The sequence below is a fragment of the Zophobas morio genome, unplaced genomic scaffold, assembly GCF_036711695.1.
Source record: "Zophobas morio isolate AGI-343-1 ecotype UQ-CSIRO unplaced genomic scaffold, CSIRO_AGI_Zmor_V1 ptg000004l, whole genome shotgun sequence".
Taxonomy (NCBI): Eukaryota; Metazoa; Arthropoda; class Insecta; order Coleoptera; family Tenebrionidae; genus Zophobas; species Zophobas morio.
The window spans coordinates 12,596,233-12,621,555 of NW_026972109.1; the positions used below are offsets into that span (position 1 = coordinate 12,596,233).

Below are 25,323 nucleotides of genomic sequence, written 5' to 3' on the forward strand. Positions count from 1 at the left end.
TAAAAACAATCTTTATACATTTTCAAAGAAGCATGATTTATTTGTTGGATTATACTTCTAGGACGAGGGAAGTTCTGTCGAAATAAGTTTCGGCCATTTTTTTTAATAATGATTATACGAAAAAATATTCTTTAGAAAGTGTAATATTTACGTGAGATATGTGTTTTCTCTTTGTAAATATATCATCAAAACAAGTCTGAAGTGTAGCTGAATCTAAAATGTCACCAACATTTAAACTATTTACTGAATATTTTGTCCTTTGATTATTCTGCCGCCCATCTATCAGCACTAACACAGTCCCTGACCGCTCCTAAACTTTCCACAAAATTTTCATTTCTCCTACCCTTTAACGGCTCTGCGGTCACATTCTAATTAGATTCGCTCTCCACGTTAGAAATCCTCTAATGGGATCTGTCGGAGCACGAAATAAGTTTTCAATTCGATAACGGCCGTCGATTTCCCAAGAAAGGAGTAGCTCCCAGATAGAGCTAATCTAATCGCGGCCGTGACGAGGCGAACACCAGCGATACCTTTTGATGTGCTCCTTACCTGCAGCGGTTTCTCCCCCGGTGATAATTTCGAGACGTACTTAGACGGGAAGAAGCCAACCCTTCCAAGGCATTTCCCCTTCCACCAATCCGGATCCGAAGTGTCAATTACAGTGACTTTGTAACCAGCCTTCAGGTCAAGTTCGTCTTGATGTCGAGACTTGAAGTTGTAAAGCACCACGTACAAGTTCGTGGGCAACAGACGATGAGACTTCTGGAAAACGCAACGATTAGAATTCGATAGGTGCTAGAATGTGATGTACTTTTCCGCCCACCGGACTCGGACAGGGCGAAGTACTCGCAGAAGAAGGACTCTTGTCGTTCTCGTCGGGGAGTTCTACAGAAGACATGCGGATGTTCTTCGCTGAGAGCAGTCGACGGTTGTGGACCGGACTCGAAGGAGCTAGAGAAAAGCCAGTTTTATTGAGTGCTGGCGAGAAGACTCGGTTGTGCTGCAGAGGATCAGATCGAACACTAAAAGTGGCAACGGTGGGCGATTTTTACAAAACAAGTGTATATCACAATTTAGAACAATTTCGTTGCTTTTCGTTCACGAGAAATTTTTTCAAAATGCGACTAAACTTAGTATAGTGCGACAGGTAATTCATGCGGTTATGTAAAAATTTTGTGCAGAAGGTGTCTAAGTAGAAACTTAGTCTTTCTGATATAGTGTTAGATTCTGCTTTGAAAAATTTTGACTTGAACGAAAAACTGATTTTTTTAGTTTGTTCTAATGTGCAAGATATCAAAGTTTTGTAAAAATCTGGTTGTCGCCATTTTCAGGGATCGCTCCGACTTGGATTACTCAAAAATGCAAAATGCATACTTGATTTTGCTTTGAGGTCACCTCGAGTGACGTGGTGGTTGTGAACGGACCTTGCGGGAATGGCAACTGGGAACATGCATTAGTTAGAAAAAGACTAAGAATAAAAAGAATCGTAAGTTGGTGGTAGTTTGGGGTGCATTGGAAAGAGCTTGTGCAACTGCGAGAACTAAGTAAGCCTGTAAAGTAGAAGACGCCACAACAGAAATCAAGCCCTTCATACACTGGATTCTCGACGATGAGCTCTGATTAGAGTGAGGGTCGCTCGCCACGTTCGCCCCGTGGTGTTTTCTCCTTTGAACGTGTTCGGTGCTCTCGGGGGAATCCAAGGACAAACTCTTCATTCTCAAGTTCAATTTTTGGCGGCGTGGCGAATGGGGAGCTAACAGAAATTGCCATTACGTCACGTTCTAAATCCGTTTACTAGGTTACACAAGACACAGGGCAATAACATGCAATTCCATCAAGTGCAGTGTTCTCGACAAGTGCTGATTTCTACGAATTATTGGAGTCTACTATGCGAATACTTGACCTCGTACTAAATTGTTCTTTGGGAGGGCCCTCGAGGGATTCAATATTCGCATACAAGTGGTTCTATAATGTTATCACAGGTTGGCTCAAAATTCGATGATGTCACGTGTCGTTGGTGTGACTACATGAGAAATGTGAGGCGACCTGTACTATTCTAAGATTTCGGCTACTGTGAACTGTGATAAGCGGCTTCAAGAGCTCTTGAACCCGCCGGATGATTCTAAAATCTCTTTACTTTTATACAGACCGCCGTCGTTGATTCCCATGTTAAGACAAAACGTCACAGCACTGGGAGAAGACTTCATGCTTGTCCCTGACGAAACAACACCAAAAACTGTTCTATTACTACGTTTACACGACATTGATAAACACTACAAGCAAACGTGTAAACCTAGTAACGCAACACTACTAACACACATTTAACTAGTAGTGAGGGTGGCGGGGACGGGGATTGCTCTGGGGGATCGAATTTTAGTTAATCTCAAAGAAACAAAACAAAATCACCTCAAACTGTTATCTTTCGAAGCGTTACTTACTCTTACTTCTACACCGTAATTAAAGAAACGTTCAGCTTCGCAATTTTATTTATCACAGTTGGAACAATTTAACAAAAATAAAGAGAACGAAACGATAACAAAACAATCAAAAAATAATTTGAGCAAATTGCTGTAGACTATCGGTAGAAGTTAACAATATAATGATAAGTTGTAAAAAGGTTTATTTTTTGGGCTTGCTGCCCTTTTTTAGGATGGGCTGGGCCTTCCCCTTCGAGGGTGAGGGCGACGGAGGGGTGGGGGGTAGGTCAAGGCCGTTCTTGTCGTTTAATTGCGGACCGATGCACAACGGCTGTCCGAAAGGACGTGTACCAGAGGCATCTTGGGAATTCCTTTCTGAAAATTCAAGTACAAGTTGGACGTTAGTCTGAGATTACCTGATCATATTTCGGAGATGACTGTGCGAATCTTCCGTTGTTTGACGAAAACCCACAGGTATTCGTCAGACAGGGAAATCGCAGTTGACGTTAAAAAAATCTCATTTTAGACGGTCTTTATTGTTTTGTTTTACTCTTTCGCTCCATCTCCCTTGCGTCCACACCTGTTAGAGAATTTTACAGCATACTGAAAGTTGTTATACATTCAAGGAAATAAGACGTATTTACACGAAGTGGTGTTTTAATCACAGGCAAGATGAAAGGAAACTGAATAAACACTCCTTGTTACTTTGTCATCACTACCAAAAGAGGCTGTATTGGACCTATGAAATATTTTAAAGAAAAATTCCTCAGTTACTCATATAAAATCCTTCATATTTTTTATTCTTTGCTTTTTTACTTCCAATTGCCTATATAGAACAAACTGGTATTTTAATCTGTATTTTTAACCAAAATACCCTATTTTGTTTTTTCTTTTCTAACTGTCTGTACAGGAGAGATTAATATTTTTTAGGTTTAAAAATTTACAGCTTAAGTTCTCTAAAGAATCATAAAAATTATTATAGGACAGATTAATATCTCATTTTAACAAACTTTATGAGATTCTCGAGTACTAACGAAGGCTATAAAACAAGACATAAAAATCTATTTATTTAGATATTTATCGGTAAATACGAGTATATAAGTAGTATAATAGATTTTTGGATTTTTTTTATACGATACTTATAAACCGTTCAAGATGTTTTTAGATAAAGCGAGCCATGATAAACTCCTTATTAAATCCTGAAATAATAATTATTTACTTCAGTGCTTTGAATCGTAGTTCCTGGAATGCAAAATACAAAGTGTGAAATTACTTGCGAGAGATTTTCTTACCCTTAAAAACAACTTAACCTAATAAGATAAATTTCATTGTTTATTAAGGATCTTTGCATTTACGAAATTGGTTGCCAACCAAATTACTAGATTACCATGGTCTAGCTTTATCTAAAAACATCCTGAACACTACTATAATTTAATAATTGTGCACTCAATTTTGTTGGTCAAATTAAAAATTTAAACTGATTTATATTTGACAATACATGAATGTCATTATGAGCTCACTAAATCCCAGTAAATAGTTCACAGGCCAATTTAAAGATATTGTTACGTTGATTGGGTATTTAAAAAATCGGCGTGGGTAAAACTCAACAATTTATTTCTATTTAAATCCATACTTCCCTTCTAGATATTCCGCGGTCGAGGTGTTTTTGGAGTACCCATCGCGACTTCCCCTTCCAGGCATTTCTTTAGTGAACGCCGCCCGGCCGCCGTCACCGATGATGAATTAAATTATATTATTTATTAACTTGATTGTAAAAATATAAAAGAATAAAAAGTATGAAGGATTTTATATTAAAAACCGAGGTATTCTGTTTAATATATTTAATTTTTCCTAAATAGTCCAATTTTAGTAGTGTCATTCCTCTTCACTTTAGTTATTACTTTGTCTTTTCTCTTTTCCATTGTGCACGTACATTATTGTGTAGGAATGTTGACTTTATTGTGTACTGAAAAATGAATAAAATAGCCATGCATAGTAGCCATGTCGTGCTTCGAAGTCGTATGTCTTAGAGAAAGTTCGTGGAGAGTAATAAAAGAGAGATGTTTTTTGTAGCAGCGGTCTGGTAGCAAGTGCACGTAATGTAGTTTTACCTAAATATCAGAGCGATATTGGTGTATTAAATAACAGCAGCCACGTTCGAAGCGCATAAGAGTCGATTTCCGAACACAGCAGTGAAGCTTGCAAATTTGCAGCGAACAATGTCAATCCTACTAAAACTTATATGCATCCTGAAAGTTGGTTTAATCATGTGTTGCATGTACGTGCATCACTTTAATTACCCAAATCTTCAATGTAAATTAGTCCGGCGTGAACTTTAATTAAAGTGGAAAATTTTGAACAACCGTGGAGTATGAAGATAACTTAATGCAGATCCAAGAGACTGGAGTTATTATAAATATTAATTTAATCTTCCGGCGTAGCCGACTCTCTTAATGGAAGGAACTGCCAAAATTCAACCAACTATTTGCCTAATGTAAAGACGTCATGAATTTCACCAATTTGTTAATTACCTCTAGGAAAACGTGACACTAATCTAAATAATATATTGTTGTCACTTCTGTTCCTGATGTTTCTCTAACTTTTGCGAAACGTATCGAGTGGCAGCTTCAGATGTCCCGGAGTTTGTTTTTGCCGGGGTTGTTCGATTCGGTAAAAGTTCGAATCGTTAGCACTAGTTTGAAGTTTTTAATGACGAAATCATTTCGGAAACAGTCTGCGACTTGTTTGTTTTCAAAAAAGCTGTCACCGAATTATTTCGACATTATTCTGTGCTAGAAAAATTGCTCGATGGTGGAACTTTTTGGTGTAAATGAAGCTTTGAGCACAGAAATGTTTGCTTGTTAAAGTTTATGGGGTTTTATGCAGGCAGTAATGCCATTGGTTTATATATGCATGTAGAAGCAAAGTTTATGCGCATTAATTATAGTGTATAAACGTGGTAATTTACTTAATTTGCATGCAACAGATGATGTGTATAATCGCATGAGAGGGTTCTTGGTAGGTTAGGAAATTTAAAATGTGTTACTAAGTCAAATGGGAAATTTCAAGGAAACTTTTAATTAATGTTAATTAATGGCTAGTTTTTTATTTTGTACTTGAATTTTATCTGGATCTCGTTGTTTATTGTTATTTGTTGATTTTATTTTTTCCTATTTTTGTTAATTTGGTCGTTAATTTTCTTTTTGTTTTTACAGGTTACTTGTTTCTTTCTGTATTTATTTTATCACGTTTCATTATTGATCACTGTATTCTAGAATTCGTTTTTTCATTGCGTCTTTTTTAGTTTTTCTGTTTTCGGTTGCGTTCTTTATTTCTTGCTTATACATTTTTTTTTTGGCAACGTCGTACTTCTTATTCTTTGTGGTAGCTCAGTCTCGGATTGTGCCCCCGGGACATCAAGAAATTTCCCGGTGGACCCCGAAAAGTCTTTTTTTTATACAACACATTTTTTTCATATTTAGGATGTTATAATTACAAATGCAATAAATAGAAAGCATCTTTTTACTTTCAGAGCGTACTCAGTACGGAACAATAGGTCTCCCGTTTCCGTCTGTCTGTCTGTCTGACTATATGTCTGCCGTCTATCCGGATTTTTATTAAACAGATAATCCCTACCAACAACTTGTTGACGTCATCTCCAAAATTTGCAGTAGTGATTATTATTATTTAAATTTTATAAAATAAGATACTCCTGCATATGTAGTTGTGAACCCCTGTTGAGTTTTTATCGTAAAAAAAATGAAAATTGCAAAACCTAATGCTGTGAAATTTTGCAAATATTTTAAGTTTATCGTAAGCATGGTAAATTGTTAATCAATTTTTTTTTTCGTTTATGGCTCTCTAAAACAATAATCACATCATTTTACAATTTTGCCCAATAAATGTTGTTTAATTTATATTCACCAAATATAAATTTTGGTGATTCCAAAAGCATTGTTTGTTATATTAAACCCAATTCTCATCAAAATGACTCTGGTTTAAGGATTGAATTATGGGACATTTTAGATGAAATTTCTAAATTGAAAGTAAAGTACTACGTTTCACCTCACATTTTTTTATCTATTTAAACTATTTTTTTACCTATTTTTTCCTCCAATTTAAGGTACTGTATAATTTTTCAAGCAAACAGGCCAATTTTGACGTTGAAGTTGTTTTAATTGCTTTTTTAAAATAAAAAAGCCAATTTTTGTCGTGAAGCTTTTTAATGCATTTATTTAACTTTTCACCTCATTTTTAAGGTTATTTTTAAAAAGTTCTGGATTTGTAAAGATTTTGACCATTATTCCAGAGGATCCATATAGAAACCGCTGATTTTGCGATTTTTACAAAAAAATAAAAAAAAATTCAACGTCAAAATTGGCCTCTTTCCGTAAAAAAATGATAAAGCCCCTCGTAATAAAGTAAAAAACAAAATGTGGGGTGAAATGTACAATTTTACTACTACTAATTTGTCCCTTTTTTTGTTTATTTTTTTTTTTTCTGAAACGTAAACATTTGCTTTTAATGTTATTGAGATTAAAATTTATAATACTTTTAACTTCTGCATGTGTGATTCATGAATCCGTGTTGTCGTGTTGAATTTTCACTCTAGACATCTAGATTTTTGGGGAAAAAATCAAAACTGTAAAACCGAACGCTCTGAAACCTTATAAGCTTTTTAAGTTTATCGTAAGCATGGTAAATCGCTAATCAAATTTTTTTTCTTTCATGGCTTTCTAAAAAATGATGACGTTATAGGAAAGATGATAAATCGTTAATCAAAATTTCTTCGTTTATGGCCTCAAAAAATTATGACGTCATAATTCTGCTGAATTCTTTAAATTTTCTAAAATAACATATTCCGTGATTTAAGAATCCGTGTTGAATTTTTATTCTTAGCATCCAGATCTTTGGAAAAAAATCAACATTCTATAATAATATTTTACAATTTAACTTTGAAATTGCAAAAACCGAATGCTATGAAATCATACAAATATCTTAAGATAATTTGAAACTGGTAAATAGTTAATCAAAATTTGTTCGTTATCTTACATTTTGCCGAATTTTTTCAAATTTATGAGTGTTTTTGGAAAAAAAAAAACTGAATATGAATAAATCAATCAATCCTTGTTGAGGACACAAAATCAACCAAATTTCATTTTCTTTTAACCGCTGACGCCTGTAATCCGAATGTGCCAATAGTCGAATCCGGTTGAAGTAGAAACATAAACAGTCGAAGTTGAGGATGTGCTGAGAAATTGAAAATGCTTTAAATATATTTCATCTTTACTAGCTTGTTTTTCTTGGTAGCGTCATCAAAATTTCAAAACATTATTTTTTCACAACGCCGGTAAAACTGGAAATAATAATAGTAATCATCTCTATTCAACACCATAGGGCCCCACTTTGTAAATTTCTCGGTGGACCTCCATGTCCTCAATCCGCCACTGTGGTGGCTAGTATTTTTTCCGTGTATATTATTTTTTGATTTGTACTTAACGCTTGAGTTGTCACCATTTATTTTTTCTGTATGTGGTTTACTTTATTTCCCCTACCCCTTTGTACCTGTTCTAACTAAGGTATGTTATTTTGGGTATTTTTCTACTATTTTGTATATTTATTTTCGGTATTATTACATACTTCGAAAAATGTATAATAAATTTCTATTTCGGTTTACGGTTTCATGTATCGTAATTTTCATCAATTTTGCTTGATTGTGTGAATGTGAATTAAAATTCTCGATAGCTGTTAACACTACTTTTTTTGTTAGATGGGTTATTCAAAACAGTTTTTTGTTATCTCACAATATTTCATTGGTCCATAGGAGCTTACATTATTTTTCATTGCTTTTTCCACTTCATTTCCGATTCACTCGTGGTATATTTTCTCTTGACATTAACATAAGCACATTGTTATCCCCACGACATCGAAAACTGTCAACGCGTCTCGGCAACGGGGTCATCTACATATTTAGTTCGTATAATGGGAGAAGACAGCGTAGCTGTTAAAACGGATCGGAAGTTTGTTGAAAATTTCGTTCTCATTGGTTGGTGTCAGTGCGGCGAGTGTTATTTTGAAAACTTCTATAATTTTCCCTTGTTGATAGAGTTAAAATCGTCCCAAGTTCTGATTTTAGGTATTATTTTCTTTGTTTTCTTTTGTTTTTAATCCTTTAATATTTCAGATGATCGCTTTAGTCGTTGCTCAATTCGTTTCCACAGTTTTTTGTTTTAATTTTTTGTTGTTCGTATTTTTTCCTATTTCCATTTTCAGTTCGTAAATGTTGTTTTTGGCTCTAACTTGTGTTTATAGTTGTTTCAGTAAGAAAATCAGTGACATTTCGTTTTTTATTTATTTCATGTTTAAAATATAGGTTCTATGATTATTTCAATAGCGATACATTAAAAAAATCTCGTTTTGTAACTACTTTGTGTTTAGCTTTTCAATATTTCCGTTTATCGTTTGTTGTTAAATTGTTTACAACGCATTGTTTGAATATTTTAAAAAAATATTAAATTGTTATTGAAGCTTTAAAGGCCGTTATTAAAATAATTGTTGCATAAAAATAATAGGCCCGTTAAAAAATGGAACGAGCCGCCGTAAAAATATGATTGCGGTTAATTTTTCTCAGAAAATCCATTCCTTGTCACGTAAATTACAACCCTCTTTTCCCATTAACCCCCGGACTAAAAAACGGTTTACAGTTTTAGCCGCAGTCGAGAAAGAAGTAATTGATATTAATGGCTTTGTATTTTTCCATTTAAAGCGTGACTATAGTTTGCTACAAATTATGGTCTGTCACATCTACCTTCTGGTAGACAATTGATTAAACAATTTGTTTCCAACCGCTGCTTTCGCTACTTTCAGAACTTATTCAATTTCATGGTTCCTCCTTTTGCAGAAATAAAGAGATAAAAATTTAATTTTAGAGTAAATCGCGTGAACGCACGTTAAACTTTGTCCGCTGAATTACAGGCTGTACGAGGGATATCTCTGGGTATAAGTATTCGCAATCAGAGTCTTCTTCGCCTTTAAAGTTTATATTATGCACTCGAAAGGAAGAAAAGTATATTTTCTTTTTGGGTTGGGAGAGACAAGGAATAGAAAATTTTGCAGTAACTAGTGAGCGATCTGGATAATTCTGTACAGGACACCATTTGTCTATTATCAGTTTTTCCAGTTTCTCGTCAATAAACAGGCTATTCTGGCGGATGCGCAAAAACATGCAAGTCAGGAATTAGTCATAAATATTTGAATATATCGGTGTCATAAAGGTCCTGCAATAGATTATTCCGAACATGATCGCGTGCATGGCAAACGAGTCCATAAATCAGGATGGATTTCTTTTCGATACAATGTACAAACGTCGAATTAATTTATCGCTGCTTGTAAATAACTTTGGACATAAAGTTGTATGACCCTAATCTGAGAAGTTTACAAGCTGCCAACTTTCCTCTTAAAAGTTTATTCGAGACTTACTGCTTGGAGGAGTTGTAACGAAGGTCCGTTAACTTGAAGACGGTTTTCTTACTTCTAACCGAATTATAGCGGAATTATCGGTGTGAGTTCACCACGTTGTGCAAGTACAGCCTAATCAAACCAAAAATAAGGAAACAAAAAGGGGAAAGAAAAGAAACGGGCAAAGAAAAGAGCGATCGAGTAAAACAAAATATAATCTACTTGAAGCCAAACTGCGTTTGTACAATTGTGTTAGATTTCTGTTCGGTAAAGTTAAAGCGTTTCCGGGCAGGTCGATTGAGAGTACAAGTTGGGGAGTTTTGTAAGAGAGGTATAAGTGATCGGAAATTGGAAAAGCCGCTTTTTGGATTTGTGTATTGTTTTCTACACGTTGCTACAGCTCCATGCAAAGAACGAAAGTTTGAAGGCTGAGATAAGTGGAAGATAATGGATCTGACATATTAGATTGACAAGTCTGAGTTCGTCTTACGTTTTAGATGAATGCAAGAGTTATTTACGTCAATAGGAACAGGTATTTAATTATTTAAATTGTATCCGTGAGCCCGGATATGAAATTATTATATTCCAACATGAACTGGTTATAGAATAATGGGACATAATAATACTATTTAAGAAAGTAGATGTAGCAGTAGATTTAAATTTAATTTGGTTAAGTAATAATGCATTTGTAGCATTGTAGCACGTAATGGCTGTAGTTTTAACGGTATTACTCTTTAAGACCGCCATATAACTTGTCGATTCCAAGTTTTAGTAAGCGCGGCAGGTCTGAACTATACGAATCTTGATAAAACTTTTTTTTGATTTTACAAACTTCTAGCAATTGTAGAACATCGATAAACCTAGAGGCAGATGTTTCCTATATAAAAATATTTAGTCATATTTGCCCGGCGCCTCCACCATATATACTCACACACATTGTGCATTTATGTTATGGTAGTTTTTTTTTCACAATATTGTGACAGCTATGACGTCATTATTTGTGTTTTAAATAGGAATCGTACGCTTGTTGAGTAGTGTTAAACAACTATAAAAACACAGTGTTTTAGTGCTTGAAGGAAACAAACGCGAAAAAATCCTATCTAATAAGACGTAAGGGTTTTATCGGCGACAGAATCCGACATATGGGCGAGAGCGAATTTTAACGAATGCCGAGTAGGTATCTGTCTGATAAAATCCCGAGAGATTTAGGTTGAGGTCTTTTATTTCCAGGGAGCATTTTAAAAAGTAAAAATTCGTGACGCCAAAATGTTCGAGTGACAAAGTATAGATCGCAATCCAGTTGAGAATATTTTACAAAATACATAAATTACAACCAATAAAATAAATAAAACGTATAATGGTTTATTTATATGGGTCTGTGAAATATTTTAGTAGACGATAAAACCCTAACAGCGCAATTTCATTTGTGTAGTGCTGAATAAAATAAAAACATTAAATTCAGTCGCTAAAACGTATCTCATGCAGAAAATGACGCGTTCTACCAATTTTTTCAATTCCATTTTCATTTGCTTCTTTTTGTGTTTTTGTTTTTCATTATTCGAATGACAAAGCGTGAGCTTTGTTCGAAATTTTTTGAACACAAATATATTTTATTATATTGAACAAAAATGATTTTCAAATATTGTTTTTGTGGCACACTGACACTTTATTTATTTAGTAAAACAATGGACTAATGATTATTATGAAACCTTTTTCCTGAAAAAGGGGACAACATTTTTGATTTATTATATTATTTTATATATAGGGTGAGTGGTTCTCGATCTCATTCATTCTTAGAACTACGGTTCTTTGAGCGCTATACTTTAAAATTATTTTTAACGAAACAACGTGTTCTGTTTTTAAGGCGTAACGCAACTTGTTTTTTTTTTTTGAACGAAACACTATATATTTTTACCTATTTTGATCGACCTTTTCATAGGCTTTACAATCACAGTTTACTTTTCAAAGATTGTTACGTTATTCGCATTTATCTGAAATTTTTGAGCAATAGAAGGATTCACAAAAAATCACAGTAGGGTTATTTTTAAAATCTGTGTTACAACATTTTGTGGAGATATTAAGAAAGGTACGCGATTTTGGTGTAAACGAGATTAAATTTTCGTATACAGACTGTTTAAAAAGATGTTTTAATTATTACAATTTTCAAATATCCATATTTCAGTTTTTTCAAATAGAGCACCCAATGTTTTATTAGTGGATCTTATTCTATTTTTTGTTCTCTGTCCTTTTTGTTGAGTATTTTCTATATTTAAAGTGGATAATTATTGTGATTCTTTAATTTTTTAAGAGACACATTGACATATTAGAACAATGAGGACAAAAAATAGAGTAAGATACAGTGATTAAATACAGGGTGTTCCTTTTGTAAAAACGGAAATATCGATATTGAAAATCCTAAAATTTTTGAATTTTTTTATTAAACACTGTGTGCATTAAAATTTGCTTTAGTTAGTATATTGCGATTTTTTTGTGAATCCTTCCATTGTCAAAAAATGTCAAGAAAATTGGAAGAGGTCAATCAAAATATGTAAAAATATATAGGGTGTTTTATAAAAAAAAACGACTAAGTTGTGCGTTACGCCTTCAAGACTTAACATTCTGTATAGTTAAAATATTTTTTAAGTATAATGCTCAAAGAACCGTACAGCTTTGCTCATTCACTTTATTCTATGTCTAATAATAATTATTGAGATGTCGAAAACCGCACGCTTAGGTACTCACCCTGTATATATTTATATATAGGTACCACGTGTTTCTTTTATTTGATACTACCCCTGTTACTTTTTTATTTTTTAAGATAAACATAATTCTTTGAGCAAATTTGTATCATTTTAAAAGATCAGTTATGTGAATAAATGACACGAGTGTCAATCTTTCTAGATACTAGATTTTAATTAATAAATATGAATTTTTCGTCTATTTTATTGAATAACTTTTTAAGTATTGATTTTAGAATATTGGTTGCTTTTGATTTTTACAAAAAAATTGGTCGAAAGTTATCGCCCTTGAAATACAATAAAACAAATCCAACTTTTTAGAAAAATTATAAAATTTTATAATACGAATTTTTTTTTTGTGAGAACCCTTATAAGTTAAAACAAATATATGTATGTAACGTTAAAATATATGTAAAGAAACGTGCTAGGCGTACGTTCCAAATGAGTTTTCCCTTAACAAAATTGTGTAATGCCGTCATCAACATTTTTGCAAAGATACATATATAACTTTGGATAGATGCAGTGTAATACTAATGATAACAATATTGTATTTCCAAATTTTCCGGAAAACGGATTGAACTGTTCCCGATTTAAAAATTCAAAAATGAGTCAATTTATTTTTAATCTATAAAATAAATTGACTCATTTTTGAATTTTTATGAGTCACCCTGTATAAGAAATTTAAAAACTTTTAATGCAATGATAAATCGCAAATGTAGACTCATCACATTTTGCACAGTTTGGATATTATTTATTCGGCAAAATTTTGAGATGACGTCATCAATTTTTTGAGAGGGGATAAACGAATAAATTTTGCTTAACGATTTACCATGAGCACGATAACTTTAAAATATTTACAAGATTTCAGAACAATCGGTTTTGCAGTTTCAAACTTATATTGCAAAATATTGTTATTCAGTTTCGAACTTTTTCCAAAAATTCTGGATGTCTATGATGAAAGTTCAACACGGATTCACACACCACAAGTGCAGGAGTATCTTATTTTATGAAATTTTAAAAAACTTTTTATTATAAATTTTGGAGATGATTAGCTAAATTTTAGTTAGCGTTTGACTGTCTACATGATATTCCTAATATACATACAAAATGTCACAAAAATCGGTCCAGTAGTTTCGGAGATTACTTGTCTAATAAAAATGGATACAGACACCAGACAGATAGACAGACGGACAGACAAACAGACAGACAGACAGACAGACAGACAGACAGACGGAAAATATGAAAGTGGCAATTCGGCCGATGAACTCGATATACTTCATTAGCTTACGCTAGGGGAATAAAAATCAATCTTTCCACTTATGAAAAAATACGCCTAGTATTTCATAAAATAAATAAATTGACGTCATTTCCGGTTCTACCGGAACTGATAATAAAAATGTGAGATTGCCATCACATAGATCTTTTAAAATGATAGAAATTTGCTCCAAGAACTACAGGTTTATCATTCAGAATAAAAAAATTACAGGGGTTGTATCAAATAAAAGAAACACCCTGAATATAGAGTGCTGGTCAAAATAAAGTAGGACACCTCTTGAAAGGATTATATTCGAAAAATTTAGTTGTGTAAACTGGACTCAATTGAAACTGACATTTAAACAACAAAAATTTGAAAGTTACACTGGGGAAAGAAAAGTGTCCTACTTTATTTTGACCGAGTGTTCAAAAAATTGTGCACCAAATCTATGACACGGTGTTCTGGAGCCTTTATGAAGGAGAGAAAAAATAATTTAAAAATTCTTTTGTTCAAATGTAAACGATACAGCCCTTCAAAGTCTAATTTTTCTTTTCGAAATTCCACCATATTTTAATGCACTATTTTGTGTACCGGAAATCGATCGGATTTTCATTATTCAAAACAGTGGCGAATTTTTCACCTTTTTTGATATATCTTTTTTAATCGATATTTTGTTTTTGTAACTGAACGTCAAATTGACATAAAGAATTTTTTAATGATTTCCGCCGAATTTAGATTTATGAACTTAACAATGAACCGTTGAGTTGGTGTGCTACTTTTGAACACCCTGTATATTTTTACAAAAAATTGAATTATTGAGCAAATAATTTTTATTATTTTTATAATTAGTTTTATTGTTTTAAAATATAGAATAAGAAATTATAGCTTTGGTTAAAAAAAAGATACTGGTATAGTTTGTTAGTAAAAAATTTGTTTGTACAGCTCGAATTCCACCAGTTTGAACGTATTTGTGTATCATTTCGTTGCATGTATGTAAAGCAACATTTTTTTACACTTCTCGTACATATATATTTGGAAAAAAGCTTTATATTTTAGTTTTAATTTTAAAATGAGTGATGCTCGGTAACTGCCATCTACATTTTTTCTCACTAAAGTTAAAAGTCCATAAATAAAAAACCAGTTTCATCAAGCTTGAAGTTTTTTCGATTTTAAATCGATTGACCCTCCGGCGCTCATTTGGTAAAAACGTTTCCTGAATTTTCCACATAACTTAAGAACTTTCTCGAATACCTTCCAGAGTTCAACGTTATCTGCAATCATCTAAAGAATCCCTTCCACATTGATTTAGAATCGAGGTCAAAATTTATTTTGCCTCTCCGTGATTTCCCATATCCAGCATAGGCTTTTCAACTTTCCATTTACTAATATACCTCTCCCTCACTTTTCTAAAATTCCCCGACTGATACGTTTCGCATTGATCGACAAGTCCCCGAACGCCCCAAGAACTGTTCGATTGGACTGGATCTGTGCCGAAATCAGGGAAAACTGTCGCATGGAGCTGCCGAAGCACATCTACTGCTGTAAGCATGTGGAAGGAAGCACGGAGGGGAACATCCAGCATTCGCGAGGGTGTCCAGCGAGCACACCAAACATAACACTTCTGTGCAGCAGCGGCCAAAGCTTGCCCCGATGGCGGGACCGGTGTGGATTCCCTCTCCAGCCATAGTAGAGTGCTCCTATTAGTTGGCGCGCCGGAGGCATTTTGAAGTGAAATTTAGATCACCGGGACAAGCTACAAAAATCCACCGCAAAAGGGGTTATTAAAACGTTTTGTTTTTAGAGTTTTATTTATTAACGAGTAGCAGCTCGAAGGGCCTCCGAAGATTAGAGTGTGGAAATATCTTTTTTTTTATGTTTCTAAACTTACTAATCAGTGGCAATAATTTTTCTTCCCCTTAATATCCTTCAGGTATCAAGATCAACGTAATTTTTCATGCATTTTTTTTAACCGTAAAGATTTTTGTAGCTTATCGAGGGATAAGAGATTTCTACCTCTAAGACACACATGACACGACATCGAATTCAAAACTAACTAAAGGTTATGGCCAATACGACTTGTACTATAGAACCATCAATGATGACGATTTTTATTTCCACGGTACAAGTCGTGGTCATTTTAGTTTTAGATTTAATGTAGTGTCATACGGGCCTCAACACCCTCGGGCAAAATTCTGCGAGCACTCTACTACAAAACTAAAACGCCCCACGGCGCGAGGACCTGTCGTGCGACGGTCGTGCGACAGGTCGTCAGGCCGCGGCCATACAAGACATCAAAATCATAAAGCCGCGTACTTTCCGGCAGAGAGATGGAGCGATGACCTGGAGAACCGTGCCGGGACCGCGAGCCAAAGCCGGTCAGGCTTTTCATTCCAGCGAAAAGACGACGCCTCATCGACGAGCTTTCGGAGGTGCCTGGGGCTCCTGGTCTGCGGTCTGAATTATGTACAACAACGGTTGCAGAAACGGCCAACTCTCATTACAATCTCAAAGTTTTCAGAAAAAATCGTGTCAACACACGTGTTAACGCACTCGTCGTGTTAGTGAAATTTGTGTTAGTGGTGTTTGTTGAGAACGCACATCGGCGGATCTGGGTCCGGGATGTGGCGCTGTTAGAAGGGGCAAGATGGTGATGAGATGACATTGCGACAAGCTGATGCATTTCCCTACTTACCTGGTGCCGACGGGAATTTACGCGGAAACTGACTTGTTTACTCTACGAGTCGGGAAATCCGAAATGTATGTTTTGTTTGGAAAGGCGATCGTAGTGTTCGAGAGGTTTCGAACGACAGCTCGGAAAGGGCATGAAAACACGCGAAAAGTCGAAAGCGATAGTGGAAATGGGGGAACTGGAGTGCTCATGATTTGTTTACGTGTATGTACGTGATTGTTGTTTACTAATACCTACAATGTCGATGTCTGCAATATCTCTGTGCTAAAGAAACATTTTACTTAAAGTAAAGTACAAACTGATTTAAATTTTTGAGGTAATATGTGTGCAACTCTTGCTGCCCCTTTGTCTAAAATATAATATACTTCACTTATAGGATTAAGGAAAATATCCCCTTTCAATAATCCTATATATTAGAAGTTAGTAATACTTGCTGGGATTCTATTCATCTAAATGATTTTTTAATCAGAGCACCGTAGTTTCCTTATCCTACTATGACTTTGAATTTCCGATCATGTGAAAATTTACAGTAGCTACCAACCAAATCCAAATATGAACAAGTTATGGAGTAATTCTTTTATGAATTAAAATATTTACAGGGTACAAATCAGTTTTACAAATTCTATCATTCAAATAACTAGTATAGTCGCGGAAATTTAAAGTGGCAGACTAAATTTTGAAAGATATTCAAGAGATTTTTTTTATCTAATCAGAGTCCAGAAATTTTAATTTATATTGAAATCCTCCCTGTTTCCGGATTTCGTATCTTCGGTTTAAAGAATTTCTCCATAACACTCGCCTTGAAAATTTTGACCTCGCGGATTTCCGGCCTGTACCAACGTACATCTTTCATGTCCCTGTCGCCCCATTTTGAAGCGTTCCCTCGCGCCCATCGCTGCTTGCCACGCAAAAACAGAATCAAAGGTGCCATAAAAGTGAACCCCCCAGATCTAGAGGAACTCAGGACCGTACGTGAAGGACTGGAAAAACGGAAAAGCATGCATAATTAGCCTAGAAAGGCGTAACGCGACGTCGTAAGCCCTATTCATGGACAAACCTGAGCTAGTGGAGCAAGGAGCAGGATTGATAACGGCTAAGCTGGAGCCGATAGCCCTAGAAGGCTGAGTCGGAGGGCCCGGCCTACGGTTAAGGCTTTGCCCGGAGCTGCCCGAACTCCCCGGATTCGAGCTGGCGGATCTGTCCACCGTTATACCGGGTGGAGCGGGCTCCACGTTAACGCGTGGCTTGCTATTCGAAATTTCCGTCGCCTGCTTCAACACTTGGTATATTTGATCCACTTCCGGACTCTCTGGGAAAGTTTTTCAATTATATTTCGGGCACGAAGGCGTAAGCGATTTATGGACATGTTTTAGTCGAAGGAAAATCGGAAGCGGGCACGCTTGCGATTCGCCTCGCCAGTACGGGGTCTGAAGCTTAAAATTTACCCAAAAAGGGTCTTAGTCTTAGTATTTGTATAAGAGCACAGCCAGCGATTACTGCATCTGTAAAAACACAAGAATTATAAAATTTACCATTATTTCAATTTGCTAGAATTCGACACACGTTGGACCTGAAACTCCAGTTTTTCTATAGTTGTAACTGGATATTTCTTATGACACAATTTAATTTAATAAAGCGAATGTTTCTTTTGCTAACAAGCTTCTCGTATGCCATTTCAGTGTTACAAAAAGTATTCTGTATGAGAAGCTTCTTAATTTTTGAAAACTCGCTCTTATAGACGATTTTGAGTTCGTTTTTAATAATTTTGTACTAGTTATGACCAGAATAAGAAGTAAACGGTATCGGGTTCGGTAATCTTGGCTGTGCCTTCTAGCAAACACTCAGACCATTTCTTGTGCCTCAGATGCCGGACTGTGGGTTAATTGATGATCGAAGCGTTAAGTACACCCAACACGTCTGTTTTTGTACCTATGACGGCATTGGGGGGCGGGTACAGTCTGTTGTTATCCCTGATCGACAATTGCCTGTTAATTGTTGGCATCCCTGAATACATTTCATTTTTTTCTATAAATATATTAAAAGTTCATTGTCAAGCGGAACCTTCCGAGAGGTGGGACAACGTCTAAGTCACTTACTTTCGTCTTCGCCGGCACCGTCCTGGATACGGGTCTCGATTTCAGACGTCGACTTTTGCCTCCTCAACAGCCTGGCTTTCGTTTGACACTTGGATGCTTTGTCCTGACAGTCGAGGTGGACGTTCATCTTGCATATTCTACATTTCAAACCCTGTCTCGTGTGCCCTGAAAAGGACAAAGGAATAATAGAATCGGGCACGATTCGCGGGAGAACTACTTTGTTGGAATTACTCCAGAAATCAGAACAAATAGTAGCAGCGGAAATAGTCTACATGTTTATTGAGAGCTTTATGTTTGCGATGTATTGTGCTGTTTAGCTTTGTCAATAAAACGTGAGCTGGAAGTGTTTGTTGCTGCGCTGCCGTGATAAAAAGTGCAAAGAGCTCGCGAACTCCGCCTTAAATGTATTCCCGGAATGGGAAATAGTCGAGAAGAGTAATCTGGTTCTCAAAAATTATCTGATGATAATAATAATATTGTTACGTTGATCGGTGATTAAAATCGGCGTGGGTACAACTCAACAATTTATTTCTTACTAATTCAAATTTACACGACTAACGTCGCTGGATTCTCCACACCCGACTGAATAATCTCGTTTTCTTCTAGAAGTTACGCAGTCGAGGTCTTTCTGGAAGACCCATCGCGACTTTCACTTCAGGCTTTTCTTTAGGTAACACCGCTCGCCGCCGTCACCGACGATAAGTCACCTATAATCGCCGTACATACTAGAACCCATAGCCGTCGTACCGGGGCGGCGTATGGGTTTCTTTCGTAACAATATATTTATCGTCAAGTTCATAGGAGATCTGTTGAAGAGCTATTTTGGACTTGAAGTCTAACTTCAGTGACACGGTTGTAACTTATAATTTAGCGGCGGAAACAAACATATTGGCTCATAATAATCATGGTCAAACTTACAAACAAATTAACTGCAAGGGACAAGTTTTGTTAATAGTTTCCACATCGTATAATTTCAGCGGAACTCGAGTTATTGCTATGGGCAGTTCGTGCCAACTTACACAACAACAAGTGATCCGAAAAATATAGACTTATTACCTTTAAGTTACCAGCTAGACACGTTTTATGACTACTTCGTCGAATGACTTTTACGAATAAACATTTCAATGATTCGTTTGGCTTGACGAAATAAAAGATTCAAAACGCCCACGGTGTACAAAGAAGACAAAACAAAAAACGAACCGAGTGACGCACTCCACAATGTTTTAAATTTGCGTTAAAGTTCATTTTCCTCGCCAACAAAAGGCCTATTTATCCCCATCGCAATTCCAGCACTAGCAATCCGCGAAATAGTTTCGCAACGAGACAAGAAATTAATGAGCTCTTGTAAGTCGCTAGATTGCGTACCATGCTAGCTTAATAGAGACAGATTATCACATCAAGCCAAACATGGGGATGAATTGCTGCATTGTGTAGCGGCGGAAGCCGCAATTTCGGGCATAATTAATAAAAGATCAGTCAGCATTCGTCGATAGCTTTGAGCTATCTAGTGTTTACTCACCCCTTAACACTTGCGAGCATACATCGCAGGGCGTAATTTTCTTGTATGTATACTCTTGAAAGTTATGAGCATCTGGGTCTCCTTTCAGCAGCTCCCTGGTGGCAGCGGAGCCGTTTTTCCTAAACACGACGAACTTATCAAAATTAGCTCTAGGGGAATTCGCTCCGTACGCAGGAGGAATTCTTGCGTTACGAACGAATTTTTGCTTTGACGGCGCTTGCGATAACACAAAAACATCGAACTATTCTAGACATAGAAAAAGCTATACGTACTGTAGTGGTGGTACAGGGTGTTCAGCTAATATGTGCAAACGCAATAATGGAGATGCAAGCTGACGATGGAGTCAGGGAAAATTAGACAAAATGCGACCAGCGATTCTGACACAGAATTTCGTCTAAACATTCTTTTAATACAGGTTAATATTTATAATTCAAACAAAATCACGTTTAATATTGTTTGAAGTATGTGGATTAACGAGCTTTGGTCATATCTACCTGGTTTGTATCTTATAACAAGGTAGTAACGCGAACTTTTTTTGTTCGTTCTTATTTCTTGTATCAAGAAATGAAATTCTAAATGAAATATTTCACCAAATAGGCAAAATATTTCCTCGCAATGAAAATTCATAATGTTTTTGTTAGTATTATTACAAACTTTATCACATTCTCACAGCATTATTTTTGCGAGAAATGAAACTTTATACAAGAATTGTATATTGTTCTCTTTTGTAAAAAATGTTGAAAATGTTGTCCTTTGTGTTTTCAACATGTTGAAAGAATTGTTAAACAAAGTTTTCTGTGGAGGATCTACGTTGGTCGAATTGTCTGCCGTTTCTCTTAATTTTCCTAGACATGATAATAGTGTACTGAGTAATGGAATAGGCATAATAGCGAATCCCGTAGGATAATGTTTGGATGGGACGGCAGTCGAGCAAATCCGGTTTGGAAATAAACAAAGCTTGACTTAATAGCGCCCGTTTCACGTCAAATCCCTCCGCCGTGATCTCTTTAAATTCGCTGGAATTGATTCGTAACAGGGATTGGGTCAGTTGATAAAGAAATACTTTTGAGACGGCCGTTCGAAATTGATTTTGCGGGAAATTGCTTTTCGAAGTGGAGCTTTGAAGCTAATAATGAGGGGTGGTGGTGTATGTACAGGATGAAGCATGAAAGAGAGTGACAACAAAAAGTGATCTAACATTGCGTGACACCTTTACCTCATTGCAATTATCGTAGAAACTGCATGGTACATTTGGTTTTTTCTGTATTTGAAAACAAACATCAATAACGGTTAAAACAAATCTACTTTGAAGGCTGGAAGCAGGCTCATCGAACTTCCTAAAGTGATTAACGTCGGGATGAAGCTGCTTCCAATGAAAAGATTAGAAAAACTTGTCATTGAATCAACGAAGTTCTATCAGAAAAAAACTGACACAAACTACTGTAATTGCTTGAATTAATAATGAAATGGCCAGCGGCAATGAAGAGAGCTACTTACTTCTCCGTGTTTTCTGGAGGTGGAGTTTTTAAACTCTTAAAAGCTTTCAGCCATTTATTTTTCATGCTTGCCGTCGACGCCGAAGACATTTTTCTTTCCCGACCGGTATCGCCTTCGAGTTTATGGGTGAAAAGTTCTTTCTGAAAACGAGACAAATGTTGATTTTAGACGATATATTGTGAAAAGACAACTGTAATAAAAAGGTACGACAAGGTTGCCTGTTAGGTCTTGTTCTGTTCGCAACTGACATAGGTGATACCGACAAAGACAGATCTAAGAGTGTCAGTGGAAACTTTTTGTAACGAATTAGCTGTTTACGCATCCATGGAGTTTAATAATAATTCGTTTTATTTATGGCTATAGCATGTGATCAAAAAGTTTTCTCATCTAAAGGGTACACTTTGGTCAGAAACTTTTGATGACACGTTAATAATAATTGTATGTGAGTCTATTAAAACTCCATGGGATAATAAACTACAAATTAATTGTAGATTATATTCCATCGAAACCGCCAGCTTGGAGAGGAGGATCTAAATGTCATCCATTCATGTACTTTGCACACCCGAGGAATTTCATTAATTAAACTTTAACTACGACAGTTTATCAGACAAATGATTACAGAACCCTATTAATTGATAACAGTATTAACTACGGGAAGGTTTCTTGGTTATATTCTGGAATCTGTATGTAGATAAATTTTCGCGATAATGTCACTCGGTGGCTGAACATGCCATCAACACTTTTTTTTCGGGGGAGATTATTTTCGTGATCCCGAGCTCCCGCGTAATCCTTTTTTAATAACATTCATTTTTTGTCAGTGTTAAAATAAATCCCCAACATTGAAACATCACGTCAACTCAAACCGGCCGAACCGTCACCTGACCTCAATAATAGTTCCATGAACACAAAAGCAAAACAATCAATACCATATGTTTACGACTCTCAATTATTGACTTACCAAGTGGGCTTTGATCGTCACCCAGCCCATGGTACACTAAAGACTTTCCCGAAAACTTAACAATTTGAGCTTTTGAGAATCCCGCGCTTCACGAACGCGTGTTTTCCGGAACTACAACGAATTCGACACTGAAAACACCAAACGATCGATTTATATGGCAGACTTTTAATATCACAGCCGTGAGAGTCGAAACGTCGGTATTCAGTTAAACAAATTTTGTAAAACGTATTGTCACAGTTAACCTTAGCTGTGCCCGAGGTGTATTGATAATCCTCGGTGCGCAGACCGGTTTCTGCGCACCCGAAAGCTTCATCAATTCACGTTGAAACTCCGGGCGCGAACGAGCTTTTACGAAAGCTCGACTAAATTGTTTTGCGTTTCTTTCAATTGTTTTGTTGATTTTTCGGTTTTCATTTTCACTCGCTATTAAAACTGGTTTGGGGGATTACATTTCCGCCGGAACCAATTTGCAATTTAATGCCAGGATGTCGAACGAAATGCGAAAAACGCTGTTTTTGGATGGGTAATTAATAAGCTTTTTTGGCGTCTGTCGATGTTGGGTTCAAACATCGATAAATACGTGGATGGGGGTTTCGAAAACCTACAAGCTTGCCGCGGAGTTAATCGCGTTAAAAAGCGGAACAGTCTTTATAATGCACATATTTTAAAGGTTTAGGCGGGACGAGAGACATTTTAATCTTCTTCCTTGCGAAGGTTTGTGGAGGGTCGGAACTCGGACTTTAATTGGAATAACTTGGGTCTGTTTTCGACCTAACGTGACTATTGGACGGTCCATTCCGAGAATTCTGGAATAGGTGTGCTTTGACCGTTTTTTCTTCGTCTGGACGTCTTTAAATGGATCCGTTTGACCTGAGATCACTTATTTCACAACTTGTTGTTTTGCGACTTAAAAAGCACAATGATGGGTTTTTAACGTCCAACCAAGCTCGAACTTTTCAATGTTGAAAAGCTCGAATTATACATTATCTGTCAAACTAAAAAGAAGATCTATAATGGAAAATTGTTTTATTTATTTTAAGACGATAAACTCATTGAAAAGTGTCTTCGCGTCCGTAACTTTTGTAATAAATTTTAAACGACAAGAATAAAAAAATCTGGTGATTTGAAGACATCACTTTTAGTCGAATTTAGGTTTTAATAGTTGTAAAAGACGGATTTCTGTCAAAAAATTTGATTTGCTCACACACAAAAATAATCCTGTTTTGATTTCCAAATTCTACAAACTTATTATTATTAGTATTATTATTATTATTTAATACATTCAGTAACCACTGAAGCGCAAGGTTTCTATAAATGATCATAGGTTCGAAGGAGCGTGGAAACGTGTCCCCTCTCACTTTTGGACTTTACTAAATGCCCAAAGACTGATGACAAATACAACACGCATCTATATAACTGGTTGCCTAAATGCTTCCTATCTTATTAAAAAATACTTGTACTTCCTAGCACAAAAACAAGCTTGGATCAACGAGAATTACTGTAATAACTTGAGAAACGTTAATGCGCCCTTAAAATCATTTATAAAAACCGTGTATAACAACAATTTAAGCATTCGTGTGTACTCAATGCGATGAAAATTTTTACCGTCTTTTAAAAGCTTAAAAGCTCGAATAAAATATCACTTTCGTTAACTTCAATATTTATGTCTTTGCTCGTTTAGGTCTCCGAAGACTAAAAACCTATCCTATTTCAAAAATTGAGTTTGTACATTTCCTTTACCTGAGCATTAATCGCGCTGAGGTGTATCTGCGCCACCCTCAGATCGAACCTCTTCATCGAGATGTCCTCCTGGAGTTCGTTGGCTTTATTGTAGAGCGCCGCCTCGACCGATCGTTGCTGGATCCTCACTAAAGTTTCCAGGGCGTCTTGAATCTGTCTGATTTGCGCCTCCAAGTCAGCCGCTTCCTTTCTCAAGACGTCATGAGAAGGCTTGACTTGAACGGCTGATAGTCGATCTATCACGAGTTCGTCCTTGAGTGGCGGCGGGATGTTATCCTGAAGATTAATTCGGGTTATTTCCGTCTTATGGTCGTTAGCTAACTTACGTTTTGCATGTCCTGCGGTTCGCCGTCAACGGGATCCGGAGGTGGAGGCGGTTGAGGTGGAACGAACGGCCTCTTAAGGACGGGAGGACGGCCTGTAGGAGTGGGTAAAGATCGCGATAAGTGGGCCAAATCCGACGATCCTGAGACGGATTTGCATTGCGAAACGAGGCCTTCGTACCTCCTGCACTGTTCCATTGCCTGTGAAATAATGAGTGGAGGAAACGGTTGTGGAGACTTGTTATTTGTTGCCGGTAATTGTGGGAGTTTTGTCTATGGAAAGCTATTTTGTAACCAAAATAGTTTTGGCGAATTTGGGACCACTCAGAAGCTGCTACTATTTTGTTAAGTATATTATTTGTTATTCTATTTTTTAGAAAGTACCAGGAGTTTAATTTAGGGTCCTTTAAAGACCAAGACCATATTAAACATTGGCCTAAGGTTATTTCGACAGAACTTCCCTTTGAAGTACAGCTCAACAAATTTCGCTTCTTTGAAAAATTATAAATTTTTTTTAGGACTTTGTTGTTTGATGATCTCTATAAAGTTACAACCAGTGACGTAAATAACACTCTCGCAGCTTTTTTGACTTGAATTTTTCAGTTCTTCAGTTTTTAATTTTTGTGAATCTTC

General features: G+C 36.0%; 1 protein-coding gene across 8 annotated transcripts in view; it reads right to left on the minus strand.

Moving 5' to 3' along the window:
- Window positions 1–25,323, minus strand: part of LOC135141810 (uncharacterized) — a 153,084-nt gene that overhangs the window by 9,301 nt on the left and 118,460 nt on the right. The window contains exons 8-18 of one of the 8 annotated variants that reach the window (XM_064073302.1): window positions 24,694–24,891; window positions 24,368–24,643; window positions 21,670–21,809; window positions 21,389–21,433; window positions 20,173–20,291; window positions 18,654–18,818; window positions 18,487–18,582; window positions 16,182–16,322; window positions 1,375–1,440; window positions 812–951; window positions 550–762 (exon numbers count right to left, since the gene is read on the minus strand). In XM_064073302.1, the coding sequence (XP_063929372.1) occupies window positions 550–762; window positions 812–951; window positions 1,375–1,440; window positions 16,182–16,322; window positions 18,487–18,582; window positions 18,654–18,818; window positions 20,173–20,291; window positions 21,389–21,433; window positions 21,670–21,809; window positions 24,368–24,643; window positions 24,694–24,891 (1,599 nt within the window). Of the gene's footprint in view, window positions 1–549; window positions 763–811; window positions 952–1,374; window positions 1,441–1,594; window positions 1,754–2,137; window positions 2,793–16,181; window positions 16,323–17,614; window positions 17,867–18,486; window positions 18,583–18,653; window positions 18,819–20,172; window positions 20,292–21,388; window positions 21,434–21,669; window positions 21,810–24,367; window positions 24,644–24,693; window positions 24,892–25,323 lie in introns of those variants that run through there. The other 7 variants (XM_064073285.1, XM_064073294.1, XM_064073276.1 and 4 more) reach the window with 7 other exon arrangements.